This window comes from Cimex lectularius, unplaced genomic scaffold (genome assembly GCF_000648675.2).
Source record: "Cimex lectularius strain Harlan isolate CLEC.00 unplaced genomic scaffold, Clec_2.1 scaffold83, whole genome shotgun sequence".
NCBI classification, from domain to species: domain Eukaryota; kingdom Metazoa; phylum Arthropoda; class Insecta; order Hemiptera; family Cimicidae; genus Cimex; species Cimex lectularius.
The window spans coordinates 1,589,198-1,607,438 of NW_019392748.1; the positions used below are offsets into that span (position 1 = coordinate 1,589,198).

Consider the following 18,241-nt stretch of genomic DNA (forward strand, 5'->3'; position numbering starts at 1 on the left):
TCCGCAAGGAAGCAGCCTTGGTCCCATTCCTTAATAAGTATACACTCCAGACATTCCTAATAATTCAGATTTAGTAGATGTTGACGACATCGCCATCCTTTCAAGACTCAATAGTGGCCTTCAGAAACCTCCAGGACCTTTTCTTCTCTTTGTAAGAATGGTTCAAGAAATGGAGGAACAGACTCAACGACTCAACCTAAGCCATATTCTTCACCGATGTACTAGAACTCTCTTCCATTCCTGCAGACAAACCGAAACTCTCACTACAAAACAACTGCCTCAACTACACATAATTACGACAACCATTGTTCTTTGGAACCTCTAGAGAATCCAATCACGCCAATCCAAAATCTTTCGAATCATTGCCTAAGGTAATTTTTACTATCCAAAAAGACCTCCAAATCCTATTTGCTCTCAAGCAGCAAGAAATCGTTAGACGCCTCTATAAAACCCTAGACCCTCATCACAACTCTTGTCTTGCACGTTTTCTGAAATATAATTCTTCTACTACTAATATTTGAAGGTCGTACAGAGTTTAACTTTGGTGTTCAACGACCAAGCCTTCAGAAGAACAATGTTTGTAAATCCCAGGCCCTGAAGATGATCTCAATAAAGATCGAAACGTTGGCACGATAAAGAAAATGTTTTTCTGAAACGTACATCACACCAGACCGCATCTCACGATTTCTGAATAATTATCGATTAACGGTCACTAATCACCACACACTTCAGAAGAACCTCGTCCCTCCAGTACCTCCAGTACTTCATACCCAACCTTACTATCCACACTAAACTTGAAATTCCATTTGTCCTCGAAAACACAAGAAGACACAGTTCACAATTAATCTAATGATCCAGTAGTTCCTGAAATATGATGTATTTTGTTCATGTTTAAAAAAATCGAGGCAGGTAGCCTTAAAATAAGTCATTTCCTATAGGTTAGCCATAAGGCCTACTTTAATCGTTAATTTGCAATAAGTTTTGTTTAATGTGTATTTATGTCATCATGTAATTTAATAGTGCATATTCGCTATTATAATGTAGTACATTTCGTGAGATAAAATGTTAAGTTTTTAAAAGATATACTAAAGAAATTCAAGTTGATGTGAAAAGTAGAAAAATGCAATGAATATCTAGCACTTATATATTTCTCATTTAATAGGCATTTATATTTCTCTTGACCTACCAATTTAAAGTATTTTCTTCGTTTCTTTTTATAGGTCAAGTCAATTTCAACAAAGACAAAACGGGTTGAATTAACGTTTTTAATATCAGACAAGTACGTAAATTTTGAGGTAACGAGTCGATTTATTGTGCGCTGACATTATATATTATAAAATAATAAACAGTATTGAATTTTTATGTGTTTAAAAGCAATGCCAGAGTACTTCTAATTTATATCAAGACTGAAAAATCCAATGTATATTTAGTCTTTACATTTATATCTGTTTAAGATTTTTTGTAAGTATGTATTTATAGCAGGTGAGTGGAAATTTAGGTTTTTTAAGCCCAACGATTCGATTTCAACGACAATGGTATATTAGAGGATGCTATGAAGAATGATTCAGGGGTGAAACATTGCCGAGGAAATTTTGAAAGTGGGGTGATGGTGGGAAAATTGTTTGTAGAAGGGGACTCTATAAGTGGGCCATAGCTGTGTCTATTCCTGAACTCCGGCTCCCTTGCCAGTGGCCCTGGTCGCTGCCTCACATCTCTCCCCACTCGTATATCAATTTTTTATCAGGAAAAATCATTTAACTCACATTACCGTTATGGTATCGTATGCTTATGGAACGTGGTGGTGTCCTCTCGGGTTTCCCCTCGCCTGCAGCCTCTTTCGCTCGTTCTTCACTCACTGTCACTATCACTTATCACACAAATCACTTTCCACAATATTCGACGCCTTTTTTTTTTATCCATTTGCCATAATCTGCTTGGAAAATGCGAATCCTTTCAGGGTCTCCTTATTTGACAAATTCCAAATAATCATAGCATGCTTAACAGACGAGATTAAATTCAACTAACCTGAAACAAAAAATATTTATAATTAACATTGATCAATATGTAATATAATATATTATATGTAACTATACATTAATTATACATTTTAGTAAATAATTTTTTTTTAATAACAGTTCATTTGAGATTTGTCGAATGTAGCAGGTTCACAACTAAAAAGAAATTTCTTGACAAAATTATCCCTTTTTCGTCCAAATTATTTTTGTTATGTCGTTATTCAGGAACAAACTAAACTCAATCGATTATTACTTAAATTTTGGATCAAATTACATAAGTCTACTAAAGAAAAGCGAGAAAACGACACAAATCGATTTTACTATTTTGGTAATAAGATTTATACAAGCTTAGAAAGATCCCTTATATTTCAATGAAGAATGTCTTTGTAGCTGTTTTAGCTACACTTGCACTTCGAATCTTTGTAGAGGATAATATAGTAAGAGGAAATGTTAGTTAGTTTAGTGGAGATTTTGGATAAGACATTTTATATCATCATAAAATTATGGTACATCGATAAACTTTCAAATGTCAACAATTAAAATAAACTAGGATACTCTTAGACATACCTATTAATACCAGCAACTAATTAAAAGAATCAGACATCTAAAATTTAAAATGTAAAATGTTGCAGATCAATGACAGCATTTTAGTCCAAAAGATCCCTACTAAACTCTATCCTAGGTCATGTTGAACCTTCAAGGACGGTAAAAAAATAACAAAATCATTGCCTGTGCATTTTCTTTCATAGAACAGTCTAAAATGACCCAAAAGCTTTACATTTGAGATTTGTCGAACTTGAAATTCCCTGTTTTATTCCATAAATAAGTCTGAGACATTTTCTGGCAATGGCCGTTGCCTTCTTATTATAGCGAGCACTTTAAAAATTATTTGCTCTAAACTATTTAATGAGTTTCATAGTGAAATATGAAACAGAAACTGTGTTCGGCTCCCGGAGGAAGTTTCAAAGACTAAACGCTGTTAGTACAATTAACAACAAATAAACCAATATTTTTTGCACGAACGTATACGAATAACCTATTAATTATATAAGAAGACATAGACAACATTTTCCTCAAGGGAAATAACATTTATTGACAAATAAATTTTTTTTATGTCCACTTTTGAATTGTACGTTTATAATTTATTATCAAGTGAAAATAATAGCAATATTTTTATTTAATGTATCAATGTTAAAAACGAACTATGTAGATATTTATTATTTTTATATTAATATATATGTATATGTATATAATTAATCATCTATAATTATACGTTTTATGTTGTAGAGAATTTACAAATATTTATCCCCTTTCAGTTCTAAGTCATGTTCTTTACTTTCATCTTTAATTAAGGCAGTAAAATTTAAATTTTTATTTTACATGCTTTGATTTATAAATATTAATTGATTATACACTTCCACTCCTGCCAATCTACCAACCAAGGGTCCTCGGTTTATTTTTACAGCTAGGTCTCTTTGAATCATTCTTTTTATTTTCGCGCACAGGGGTCAGTAAAACAATGGCCTGAAACCTATCCAGGTTCGGATTTCAATCTTTCGATGAACCACAAGGCCAGGGAGAAACCGCGGAACCGGGTTTCTTTTTTGCACACTTTCCGATCCTTCATCCAGTTTTATCTTTTTCCGTTTTAATCGACGCCCCCATCGTCTATTTTACGACAAAGGGCCCCCCTTCCCCCCTGGGCCGGCCGATTCTCAAAACTCCGACACAGTCTAGCATCTAGCGTAATAAATAGAATTAAAATAGAGAGATGGTGGAAGTAACTTTGGCTTTCGGCCACAGAACCAGGTGAGCCCAGCCCAGATACGGATCTGGTACGCTGTTTCAGGCAGCAATAGAATATTGTTAGAAATCGTTTTTAATAATATATTTATACGATATAATAACATTGTCCTAAACTCATCGAATTAAGGTTGATTTCGTTAATAACAGCTTATAAAATTACGTAAAAATGTTGGTTTAATTTAAAAAAATTAAATATAACATACAATACGTTTATAAATAATGTCTTAAGTATCTAGAGCAAACAAGATGAACAAAAAAAAGTTTAACTTTTTCCGCGAGTATTAATAAAGTATTGTATTTATTTCAATAAAAAACAAAGGCCGAACTTTATACCTTCAGTCCCATTAAACATTTTTTTACAAAAGTTAGATACATAATTAAGTGTAAACAACAAATGTGTGGGTAGTACAATCATTTAGTAAAAGTGAATCTACATACTACCCCACCTTCATCATTTCCATCAAAAGCTACATGTCATGTAAAAAAAGTAAATTCTTGGAGTTTGATTAAATTTTTTTGTATTTATCGTAAAATGTTTAAAGGAAAAATGAAATTGAACGAAAAAACGATTTTTTTAGTTCAAATTACATCAAAGGTTGGGTGTTTTCCGGGACAGATAGACAATTGTCCTTAATGCTTTTATGGCTAAGTTAGACAGTTCCTAGTTATTGATACCCTCGGTAATTAGCAAGGGCAGACAAACCCAAGCCATAGGTAGTTTATAGGTTTGATTAATAATCGTAAATTATTTATGCTGAAGACAGCTGTTATAACTGCTCATTCTGATGAAAGAATGTCTGTAAATGTTTTAATTATGTGTTTTCAGGGGTTGTTCATGAGTTTTTACCTTTAGAATCCTTATGGTTAGGGCATGAGCGTTAGATAAATTGATAGTAAGTACCAATCTTAGCCATCTAAACCTAAAACGAAAGAACAGAAACTTCATAGGTTTTTAAATTTACATTGTAACACAAGTTGTCATTGCTAATTTTCAGCAAAAATAATTGTGTTTATTATCTTCGGTCCTGTTATAAATATTTTTACAAAATTCATTTAAAAAAAATTCATGGTTTGATTTTGTCTAGGAAAATCTGACATTTCCTTTTGGTTACAATATGAATACTTTAGTATATGGCTCAATTTTGAAGTTTTCAGGTTTTTTTTTACCTCACATCGTATTAAAAATAATTTCATACAAAAGTCAAATTTTGTTAGCATATGATAAGTAAAAACTTCAGAGTACATGTCCACAATGATATTTTGACAAAGTTTCGTGATTGGTAGATAAACTAATAGTAATTAGCAAAGATAGGCCATCTAAACCCAAACCAAATGAATAGAAAGTCTTATTAAAACTTATTATCATTTCAATTTATTTAAGTTGTAAAACAAACTGTTGTCATTGCTCATTTTGATTATCAAATATGTAAAATAATGGTTTAATTTTGATGTTTTCAGGTATCTTATATTCGGTTTTGTTTAAATGTCAGAATGTTAAATTAGCAAAAAATGTTCGTGGAACAAACTGTTATATTAAACCAAAGGCATAAAACGTTTATTTAAAAATTATTAATAATTTTTGATTATTCTTGTTAAAGATACGCTCTTAATAGTTGCTCATTTTGACAAGTAAAATTGTAAAGAAATATTATAATTTTTATTTATTACCTTCGTTCCTATTAAATTTTTTAATTTACGGAAATGTAATTTGAAAAAGATATTTATGATGTCTTAATATTTTGGTTAGGAAAAACTGATATCTTCTTGTTTTTCAGAATACGCTAAGTGAAAATTTCAATTTACATTCATACTCTTTATGTCCTTATGGCTAGGCTTGAAGTGCGATAGAAAAATTTATCGTACTTAGGAAAGATGGCATTCTAAACCCAACTCGATAACATAGAAAGTTCATTTTTATATATGTATTTTGTATTCTATATATGTATATATTTTTAAATATGCATTATATATAATTTTATTTGAAATGATCAGTGAAAACGTCAAAGTACATTCATATCCTCAATATTATTATGGCTAGGTTCCTTGAGTGATAGATAAACTGAAAGTAGCAACGAAAGGTAGTGATATAAACACAAACCAATACAATAGAAAGTACATTTGTTTTATTAATCATCTTAGATTATTTACGTTAAAGACAAGCTTTTATAATTGTTAATTTTAATCAGCAAAAATGTCAGTAAATGTTTAAATTTTGTATTTTTCAGGTTTTTGTATTCTTTATTTGTTTGTATTCTTACGTCCTATTAAATATATTTGTACATAAATGTCAGAATGTCGTGTTAAAAAAAACTTATTCGTGTTTGCTCACATTTTTATTAGGAAAAACTGATATTACCTTTGTAGAGAATAGGATTAGTGAAAACATCAAATTATGTGATTAAAATTCTTATGGGAAAGTTTCATAGTGATAAATAAAAATATAGCAATTAGCAAATGCAGCGATCTAATCCTAAACGATAACTTAGAAAGTTAATTTTTTATTAATCATAAATCATTTTAGATTATTTATGTTATAAATAAATAAGCTGTTATAAATCATAATTGATAAGAATGGTATATAGAACGGTGGCGTCGGTGGCCGCAACGGTTTAGGCGTTGACACGGCGTTCATCACTGTTAGGTAAAGGTCCCGGGTTCGAATCCAGCGGCCCTGAATTCGAACCCGACATACTTACAAATGGGCTTTTTTTTCAAAAACTCCGGCACTCTGATTGCAAACCCTCGTTTAAAAAAATGAAAAAAGTATAGAAAAAATATCACGATGACGATGCAAAATTTTGTTTAAGCATAATACTCCTCGAACATCTATTACACATCCGCGCATAACGAGCTTTCTTTGAATTTACGTTAAATTTTTTTAAAATCAATATTCCTGTTAATGTTTTATTTATGAGATTTTGATAGTTAGATCGCAACTTCTCCTGATAAGACGATAATTTGTTACTAAAGAACGAATTAATGTTTACATTTTTTCAATTAGTTTATTATTATATTATTATTAGCTTATTATATTATTAATTAGCTTATTATCATATTTATTAGTATAAAAGTTTTGGATTTGGAGTCTAAAACTTAAGCATGGCTTAAGTTGACAAGTCCTTTTTTTGTACACTTTAAACGGTAAGTCCTGTTGATGACCTGACTCTGATCCTCACAATTTTTGTTTCTAATGCAGGTCAATCTCGTATATATATTTTTATTTAGGGTTAGTCAAATATGATGAACAATGAATCTTGAGAAAAATGTGTGTCACCGATTGAACTGGAATCCTATAAGCCTTTTGTAAATTGAACACTGAATTTGTCTAGAATAATTTCTTGCGTTATGAGGTAATGGTTTGTTTTTGAATTATTTTTTCAATTGTATCGGATCATGCGGTCACGCAGAAGATAAACAACAAATAATTAAAAAAAAAGAGTCGCTTAGCCGAATTGTAAAACCGGCGCTACACGACACCACCAACACGCACGGAGTTTAATAAGTTAATTGCCCATTTTCGGAAGTCTCGAAACAATCGCAACGGAATCCACGTGGCTAAATAAAATACGTTCGAGTTCATGAATGGGTTTGGTTTTGAAAAACCGTTTTCCGGACGGTAAAAAGCGGCACAGTCTTGGAGTGTAGCAGCAGCTCAAACAACTGTCACGATCTATTTCGGTCTATTGACGCAATGGGTTGAAACTGCAAGTTTATTCAAAGGAGAGAGTACTTTCTTCCAAGACCTTATTAAGGCCGTGACATTCCGACTTGATGGTAAAGTTTATTATTAGAGGGCGGTTGGATTTCTGTAAAAATTACTGGCCAACTTTTCACAAACAGTACTATTGGATAAACTATGATTAATCGCAAAATAATGCTTTTCTAAAGTCACGAGAATAATATTATTTTGATATTAAATAAAAACATTAATTAGAATTAGTGGATGGAATATTTTGTTTGCCTTTGTCGTTTTAGTCTTAATGTTCTCCCTTGTCTTATCATGGTTTCAGGCTAATTTCTTTGTTCGCTGAGTCAAAAGGTGGAAAATAACAACCCTTGTTTGTACAAGAGATTCCAGGTGGAAAAGAAACGTGTGAATTAGAGTTTATACATGAGTAAGTTTGTGCAGAGACCTTGAAGCAGAGATGGGATTCATTTTGGTCGCGCGAAGATGAACTTCATCTGGCCCAGACCAAATAGAAAGGAAAGGCGAAACCTATGATAATATAACTCATAGTTTTTTTTAATATTTGATCTTTAATTGTGTTTAACTTAACTTTATTTTTTTTACAAATAAAGTGTAATATTTAAATTTTTAAATTGGACTCGTTAGCCTTTCTACATCAAACGTTGAGTATTTGTCACGCTTAACATGGTTTTTATTACACATTTATGTCTATAATAATTTATTACTTTAGTAAAGGAAATTGAAAAAGATCCTCTTTCTTATTGAACCATTAAATCATTTTTCCTTTAATAAAAAAGAACCGTTTTGACATATTTTACACAAAGGGGTGGCTAATACAAAAAACATCCTTTAATACTTCAAGCTCAGTTCATTAAATGTTTTTGTTTTCGCCTTGTTTCCTGTACATAAACGCCTTGCCTTTCACGTTGAACTGAAAATTCACATTTTGAAACATTTCGTACAGATATCCGGCCACTATTTTCAGCTTTTAAAGCCTAAAGTTTGTCCGTGCTTTTCTGAAATCTCGACACGATTTGTAACCATTATAATACATCGAGCTAGTATATATCATGCGATACCTCTCTCCGGAGGGTTTTAATCGCGGGGTATTAGAGTAAGGGTAAAATACTATATCTTTAGATAATTTTATAATGCTCCTGTCCACGAGGGCAAATTCATTATAATTAATGTAAATCGACCATATTATCCTCTTTTTCTAATAAAACCGTCTAATTGAACATTGATCGGCAATTTTTAACTATCGGCTCATTCAACTCTCCGTTCTTCGTTAGTTGATAAACTACCAGACAACCAGAAAAGTTTGAGCGGGTTTAAAAATTCTCACAATTAAAATTAGTTTATAGATATTTTATTCGAGGATAAACCTAGGTATTTTTATTCTTATAAAGGTTTGGGTCCCGGAGTCTCAAAAGATAAATTCAGCTCATTTTCCAGCAGGCGGCGATTATCGAACTTCCGATTAAGCATGTGATTGTCATTTTCACCTCGTTTGTCGTTCTATCCGTATGAGGTCTCGCGTTTTCCTAATGAAAAATTATAGCTTTTGTGCTCAAGAGAGCAGTTGTTTTTGGGCCATGATACTCGTTGTAATTGGCTTAAGTAGATTTCTGAGGTAATGCTCCACGTTGACGAATTCGTCAGGAGTTCGTAGAAGACAATGGCTGCCGTACTCCACCTTTTGTTGGTGAATATTTGATTTGTGCGTCAATAGGACACGGTGGCAGTTAATGATACCAGATCCTGATGTTTCTGTACAGGATCCATTTTCATCGCATGAGACAGTTCGGTCAAAAAACGTCTCTACTTTGTGCCTTGGAAGCAATGAAAAGCAAATGTTTAAACACAAACATGTTAGCGCCGGTCAATTTATGAAGAACCCACTTCCTCAGCTTCCACGTTTTCCCAAGTCGATGTAAGCTAGAGCGAACGGTTTCATAGCTTCCGCTGAACACTCTGGCAAGCTCCTCTCGTGTTTGACTCAAATGAAATTTGATAGATTCCCTAAATTCGTCGGCATTAAAGGCAGGAGGCTTACCAGACCGGTCTTCATCAATCCCCTCATTCCCAGAAGCAAACTTTGGGCTCTACACTCACTTATTGTTTCATCAACGAATTCAGTGCAAATTTAACGAGCTGATTCTGCCTCCCGAGTACCGAGCTAAAATTCATACAATAAGCACTCATAAATTATGGGTTTTGAACCATGAGAAAGCAATTATTTTATAATTTGCTGTAAACCGTTCAAGACACTTTTTCTTTATGAACTTTTTGAGCATTTTCCGCTTGGTATTACGTGATGTAAACATCTAATCTTCCTATGTAAATAGAAATGCTGATTAACGGTATTAAAACGATAACAAATGAAAACCCGCACGAACTTTTCTAGTTACCTGGTATATATCAACGGGTAGGTTTCTTGTAATCCTTCTATTTTGATGGCGAAGAAAAAACAACGACGGCACTAGCAATTAAAGCTGAAATCGATATTTTGTCAAGTAAATTACATACGTGGCTTATCCAAACGTTGAATTGTGTATAAATACAGCAGCCGTTGGTTTTACAGACCTTACATACCTATCGACTAATCCTTGTCGGTTGACAAAAATTTTCTTTAGAGGAATATGTATGTACCTTTGATCTTTCTATGTTGAAGGGCAAATTTGAAAAGGATTGACGAAATCCAACGCTTAAACGGCTTTTACTATTTAAAGTGAAAAATCAAAAGAAAGAATAGAAAAACACGTACGGCAGAATGATGAAATTACTAAGAAATTAATGATAGCGAAAAATGAATGTGTACGAAGGAGGATTTCTTAAGTATAGATGAAAAAAACTTAAAATCAATTAAAAATATTGCTAATTAATGTACATATTAATGTTAAAATTTATAGAAACTATGTTGTTGTTATAGAAACTATGATCATGGCATCAAAAATAATCACGTCTTTGAAGAAATGCTTATGAAAATTTTAAAATTGATGGACTTTCTGCTGGCTCATTAGTATAACAGTGTGATTTTAGATATACATTTTTTAAAAATTACTGTAATTAATTATAACGATTGGAAGTATAGCTTATTGAAGATTATTTTCAGAAGTGGGTGTTTTTAAGGAATTGAAGTTAAGATGGTATCATTAGATTTCCAATACGATCCAACTTTTTCAAAAATATAGTCAATCCTCATTTCCCTTATTCTCTGTTTTTTCACGTTCGGCCGGGGTAATAAATCCGAATTAGGTTCATTTAATGTTTGTAAGGATTAATAGCTCACTAATTGTAGAAATGAGTGTTACTCTGGGGAAAACTTCCTTCTAAAAAATATTTACTCTTGTCAACACACTCATTCCAAAAGAAGAAAACGTGTACAAAATATTTATAAATATTATTTTAATTTTTAATAATTTTAAAATAAATTTAGTTTTTAATAAATATTATTTATATATCAAGAATATTATTATATAATAAATATTATAAAATATTATTTTTTCTGTGATTGTCTATTGTAGTTTCCTATTTCTTTTTCTCTATTTATCTGTTTCTTTCCCCCTCTCTCCTCTTTTCTTTCATTCGCTGTCCTTCTTCTCTCACACATGTCCCTCTCTCACTTTGTCTCACTTTTTTCTTTATCTCTCTATTTGTCCTTCTGTTCCCCTCTCTCACTAACTCGTTAATTACAAGAGAAGTCGTTCGCGACCGAAATTTACAAGATTTTTCAAATAAAAGGATATTCATATTCTTTTTTACTATGTTCCCGCTCTCTCTTTATATATCTTCCCTACTCCTTCATCTTCTCCCTTCTCTCTCTTTCTCTCTGTGTTTAATTTTTGGGTAGCGCATATGGTATCTTACAGTAAATTCCGAGAAAAAGCCTCACTAATGAAGGTATTTTAGAATGGCTAACTGAAAGGAATTAGAAATTGGAATTGTCGTTTAGTTGCAGAAAGGAACTGGTGAATGAATTTAATTTCTCCTAAGGTCCTAAGGTTATATTTTCATCACTTATGCTTCAACGTATTGCCCGGCAGATGAAATAAAATTTCATACTTTGTTTAATTTTATAAATTATTCATTCTATAAAACTCTCTCTCTCTCTCTCTCTCTCTCTCTTTCTCTTTTTTCTGTTGTCCGCCTCTTCATTTATTTCTCATTTGTGTATATTATGTGTAACAGTAGTTGTCTTTGTCTTGTATAACATCCAAATAAAGCACACTTTTTATATTTTATTACTAATGTTTACACAATGTAGTGCAGTTAAAAAAGTGAAAATTTAAAACCACGGATAGGTTGGTTTTAAGAGTTCAACAATTTCAATTTAAACTTGTATTCTCAACGTTTATTAACACGAAATAAGAAGAACGGTCTACAGCAAACATGCGGCAGGTGCAAGAACGTTGACTTAGCCGAATAAGCACATTCACATTCCCGTAAATGTTATCTATATCATTTAAACTATAATGATAATAAAAATAAATATATTTTATTAATATTTGCAAAACAAAATGACTTTTTTGGTGTTAAAATATTAAAAATACAAACTGTATTGATTGTAAATTGAATTTGAAGTTGATGAATAATTAGTACGAAACAACACCGAATGATTCAAACATAAAAATAAACAGTAGCTAAGCGTTGAATTTTTCATTTATAATTCTTTTCTCTTTATATGACTGTAGCATATAACTTACTAGATATTCAGAGTTGCAACGATTTAAATAATTTCAAAATTCTTCGCTCTTAAATTTTTCTACCTTTTATGATTGTACTTTAAGTATCTAAATAAATAAGTTTAGGTTAAAAGAAAACTTTCTTAATCACAATTAGGGAGTTTAGGAAAAAAAACTTCTCTGGATCTTACTAATAATTATTGAGCATAATCGAAAGTCACATTTTATTCTTATGCATTTTGCTTCATAGTCGTCCACGTCAGCAATGATAAAAATGCCTTATTCGACTGTTTTTCATAATTAAACTTCTCAACCAGTGTACGTTATTGTTTACATGATTTGTACTTATTAATATTCCCTATCAAACAAAGAATATTTCGAAATAATCGCGGCTCATAGAACAAAATTTGAATGTGAAATTGAATCAAAACTTTTATCCTGTTTATTTACTCTCATGTGACTCATATGATATTTTTTAACTATGACACATTGACTGTTCGGATCGTGGGAATGAAAAGGAGTCATGGGATTGAGAAAGGGATGAATCAAATCCTGTTGGGCTGTGTTTTTCTTATGACGGTTACTTACGGAAAGACACAACGTAAGATATTTATGTCATTATGTTTTTGTAGAGTTCGTTCAACTCTTATCGTTTCGGTTCTGTGAATTGTTTTGATTAAATAGAACTTTTTCCTCCTTACTCATTAACTATTTGTATGTTTATTGGCAAACCAGACAAATGTAGGCCATTTTTAACTTAAATTGATCTCAGCACATCGCGATTCTGTAAAAATCATGATGATCGTAAATGTGATAGACACGTCCACAATATTTACTTCCGGCCTTTTCCTTTGCTTCATTAAATTGAAGATTTGGCTTTTTAAAGATGCATGTAACTATAAACAGGTTTATTTTATTTTGTATTTTTATATATAGAATCAACATTTGAAGTTGGTCTCATTTTGTAAACATGTCAACCACCTTTGTTACACGACCATCCCTTAATTACAAGAAAATAATCTATGTATATTTTAGTCTGTTGGTAAACCACACGTATTGAGGCCAGTGTTAACCTTAATTGATCTCAGCTTATCGAATCTAATATATTCTATAAAAATTACCATAATCAAAGATGAGATAAAATTTCCACGATATTTTGCAGTTTTCCCCTTTCAGTTTTATTTGAGTTTCCTTAGCCACATTAATTTGAAGATGTGCTTCTTCAAAACAATGTGTATAAATATGTAACTACATGAACTACATGTCCGTTTTTATTGTTTTGCATGTTATATAGTTATATTATGTTTATATAAATATGTAAGAATCACGACTTCAAAAATTTTTGTAGTTTATTTCATTTTGTAAACATGTTAACCCGTTTGTTACTCGATCATGCCTTAAAAACAAATGAATGATGTCCGCATCTCTTTGTTGAAAAAAAAACCAGACATGCGGAGGCCAGTATGCACTTAAATTAATCTCAGCTCATCTTAATTCTATAAAAATCATTATGGTCATCAACGAGATAAACACGTCTGTGCTATTTTATTTTACCCTTTAGTTGTTGAGTTTCCTTTGTCATAGTAATTTAAAGATTAGATTTTGTCAAAAAATGATGTGTGAAAGTACGTAACTATAAATAAGCTTGTATTATTTTGTATAAAGTTCTAAATTAAAATGGACTCTAAACGTATAACATGGTCATGTTTGATGATTAGAATTTTGGTATTTTGAAATCCATATAATCAGATTTGTTTGGTTCAATGTATAATTATATAAATGTCTGCCTAAACCAGAATAAATATAAATACAGTGTGGAAAATTTTTGTCAGAAACAAATTTGCTATAAAACTTATTATATAACGTAATATAATTTAAAGTTTTAGTGTTAGATTAAGTCTGAAGATCGTCAGTCTGTTAGAACTGGTTCATATGTTGGGCCGCCATGTTTCTCCAGCCCTGTCCTGGGATCCACATAACTTTTATTAAAGCTTGTGCCACATCATGAAACGTATAAACACCCTGGTATAAAAGAAAATATGTGAATCGGAGTCAAAATTGCAAATATTTAGGCCAATTTTTTACTTATTTACTATTGAAAACGAATTGCAACAGCCAATTAAAAAGTAATTTTCATCAAGCTGATTGTTTTCATTTCTGTTAGATTAGGGTTTATATTTAATCGGCGAGGGGTAAGCAGGGTATAATTGATAAATTTATCGACCCCTATGCACAGTGATGCTATTCAGCTCTGGCAGAAATTACCCTCAGATGGTATACAATAGCGCATAGAATTTCTCTATGAACACAATTAACAACATTCACGTTATAAACCGCCAATTCTTAAAAACAACAAGAAAGTTATTGTCTATTAGATCCACCTACATCTTTCAGATTTTTGAAAATGCTTGTAAATAATGCAACCGTGAAACGATTCAATTAATTTCAATAAAAACAATAATCTATCCACATTCAAGTATTCACTCACACGCTAAAACACACAAAAACACTCTCAGACAACACAAATATATTTACATAATGTATAAATGAAAATAACAAGCCTCGTACAAACGAGCTTCTACAATATTGTCATAAAAAATTATGTATAAATAAAAAATGAGATTGAAATGAATCTTGTTTTAAGTTAGGTAGTTCGTGATTATTTTCAATTTACGTATGTGAGTAAGCTCAAGGGCACAAAAATGATTAAAGATAAGCTTTATAAATTTCCATAATCCTCTTGACGAAACATATACGTTTGGGTAATAATACTTTTTTTACGAGACTGTTATGAAAGGGAAAACAAATATTATTTGTTGTGTTGTTTTAGGTTGAATTATTCTTCTAAATGGTGAATGTTTCGGAAAATCTTTTACCTAGAAACTCGAAAATATAAACGAGTATGTATATGAATATGTTTACATAAGAAAGCAGAGATTGAGTTGAAGTTACTTTTTTTGTCCATATCTTATTAAATTAAAATCAAGAATCTTTCCATAAAATATCATGTCTTGTTAATATTATTAAGAAAATAAAGTTTAAACGTATTTTTTATGCACTTGATTTGAATTTTAAATTACGCTAACGTGCTGGTAAAATATTAAAATATCAGACGTCCTATTTCGCATTGTTGATAAACCAGACGTATGGAGGACAGTGTTAATTTAACTCATCATGATCATCACGAAGAATAATAGACCCACGATATTTAGTTTTGTTTTACGTTTTAGTTTTATTTCTGTTTCCTTTGTAATATTTATTTGAAGATATGAATTAAAAAAAAAATATTAAAGAAGTGGTTGTAAGTGCATAACTTTATATAAGTTAAGTTAGTTGATAAACCAGAAGTATGGAGGCCAGTTTTAATCTGAATTGATCTACGTTTATCATAATTTTATAAAATTGATCCTAAACATAGTTCAAAACTGAGGATTGAGGGTCAATAAATGAAGGTTATAATCGTTTATAATTTTGTCAGAGTTTTTCAAATATATCATAATATGTGTAGTAATTGTATGGTTGTGAGAAGAGTGTAAACTTCTTTATTAGACGACCAAGCCTTAAAAACAAGTAAATTATCGAGTTGTATTAAGGTTTGTTGACACACCATTAAATTACCAGTGGTTGGTAACTTCAATTAATCTCAGCTCATAATAATTTTCAACAATTTACCACGCTCATAATTCAATGAGATCAAACATGTACAATATTTTGTTTTGTTTTTCCCTTTAGTTTCATATGGGTTTAATGTAATTTAAATATAGTTCAACACTGTTGATTGGCTGGTAGAGAAAAACGTTATAATCGTTTATAATTTTGCCATATTTCTCATATATATGATGATATGTTTGATAATTGTATGGGTTGGTGAGAAGAGGGTAAACATGTCAGGCTCTTGTTACACGATGAAGCCTTTAAAACGTAAATAATCGAGCTGTTTTTCGGTTTGTTGATACAGGAGATATATGGAGGCGAGTAATGACTTAAATGGATTTCAAATCATCACAATTTAATAAAAATCATAATGATTTTTGATTAATGAGATAAACACGTCTACGGTATTTTGTTATGTTTTCCCTTTAGTTTTATGTGATTTTCTTTGCCACAGTACTTTGAATATTGGTATATACATACAGGTTCGACTTTTGCAAAAAAGAAAAAAAAGTGAAGTCAGAATCAGCATTTTAGTGTATTCCGATTTGTAAACATGTCTTAAAACAAGCAAAAGATCCACTTATATATGCTTTGTTGACACACCAGATATATGTAGGCCAGCAGTAGGTACATAACGTCATCACGATAATCAATCAATGAGATCAAACAAGTACAATATTTTGTTTTGCCCTTTAGTTTCATTGGAGCTTAATGTAGTGTAAATGCTGTTGATACACTGTTGATTGACTGGTATAGAAAAACTTTTTAATCGTTCATAATTTCGCCATATTTCTCAAATATATCTTTGATAATTGTAAAGATTGGTGAGAATAAGGTATGTCAGGCTCTTGTTGCAAGACTAAGGCCATAAAAACGTAAATAATTGAGCCTGTTTTTCGGTTTGTTGATACAGAAAATATAAGAAGTTCAATAATGATTTCCGACCAATAAGATAAACACGTCCACGATGTATTTTCTTCCCTTTAGTTTTATGTGATATCCTTTGCCATTTTAATTTGAAGATTTGTATATGAATATATGTATATGTATATTAATTTGATTTCATTTGGTAACATGTCACTCTCTTAGTTACACGGCCACGTCTTAAAAACAAGTAAACTATCTATCTATAATTTGGTTTATTATTACACGAGATATATGAAGGCCGATGATAACTTCAAATGATCTCAGCTCATCGAAATTCTATAATAATCATCGTAAGTCCAACAGATAAATGACTGGCACAGCAAAAAATTACAATATTTTATAATTTTGTCAGATTTTATCAAATATATGATAATATTTTTGATAATTGTTGGAAGAGGGTGTAACTATTTATGCGAGGTGAATAATATATCGTGTTGATGATTAGATGATATACACAAAAGTCCGACCGAAATCAAATAAAATTTGAATGTTTAAGTACATTTTAATAACGATATAGAAAAGGTGTAAAAAAAAAAAATGTTTGTAGGCTGTTTATAAAATATTTGCTGCTGTCAACATACGAGGTTGACACTGTAACCTTTCACCTTGTCCAAGCAGTTGAGTGCCACGCGCTTTTCTAATTCAATTTCTTCTCAGTCGTAAGTTTTCCATTTGACGAACGTCTGTTAACAGGAACAATGAGAAGTTATTATTTAAAGAGTCCGGTCTCAAAGGAAGTGTCGAAGTGTGTATAAAAAGGAGGACACGGGCAGTAAAAATTCATTGTGGCAGTAGGCTAAGTCTAGGTTAGAAAAATAGGTCAGTGGTTGTGTAGAAGCGTGTCATCGATGATAAATGTGAAGTAGGTGCCGACGTTGAAGGTGTTGGATTACCTTGGCCAAATGTAGACTCCCGAAACTTCGAAGCCGTAATGCCAACTGCCGGAATAAGCGCCTTGTCCCTTGGGGCCGGTGCAGACCCCATGGCCGTGTGCTTTGCCGTCCTCCCAGCCGCCGAGGAAAGTCCCGCCGTCGTCGAAATCGAACCGTCCTCCGTTGAGCTTGGACGAAGTCGCCGTCCCCGTAGCCCCGGTCGCGGGCTCGTCCATCTGATCTTCTGACCTCCCCCCCCTTGAGAGAGACGATTCTCACTTGGGCTTCCTCTGATCTCCCCCCCCGCTGAGGGAGCCGATTTTGATTTGGGCTGCCTCTCACCGCCCGGACTCCAAGATGGCAACTGTGACTCGGCCGCCAGCCCCCCTTTCGACTCCGGGGGTGAGGGGGGCGGCCGGGGGCGGCAGGGCGCATGACTCGGACAGATATCGCCACCTCGTAGGGACTCGATTCAAACGTTTCAATTTTCACATTTTTCCTGGAAAAGAAAGCTCTTCCTGGGCAGTTGCTCCAAACAATAAACAAATTATATAGTGTAATAAAGAATTTTCCTTCAATGACAATTGTCTGTAA

At 32.1% G+C, this 18,241-nt stretch overlaps 1 protein-coding gene across 2 annotated transcripts in view; it reads right to left on the reverse strand.

Annotated features, from left to right (window-relative positions):
* Positions 1 to 18,007, reverse strand: part of LOC106665688 (junctophilin-1) — an 86,473-nt gene extending 68,466 nt beyond the window's left edge. Inside the window, exon 1 of one of the 2 annotated variants that reach the window (XM_014392305.2) lies at positions 17,669 to 18,007. In XM_014392305.2, the coding sequence (XP_014247791.1) occupies positions 17,669 to 17,883 (215 nt within the window). In that variant the 5' untranslated portion in view covers positions 17,884 to 18,007. Of the gene's footprint in view, positions 1 to 1,768; positions 1,957 to 17,668 lie in introns of those variants that run through there. The other variant, XM_014392307.2, reaches the window with a different exon arrangement.
* Between the last annotated feature and the right edge of the window lie 234 nt (positions 18,008 to 18,241).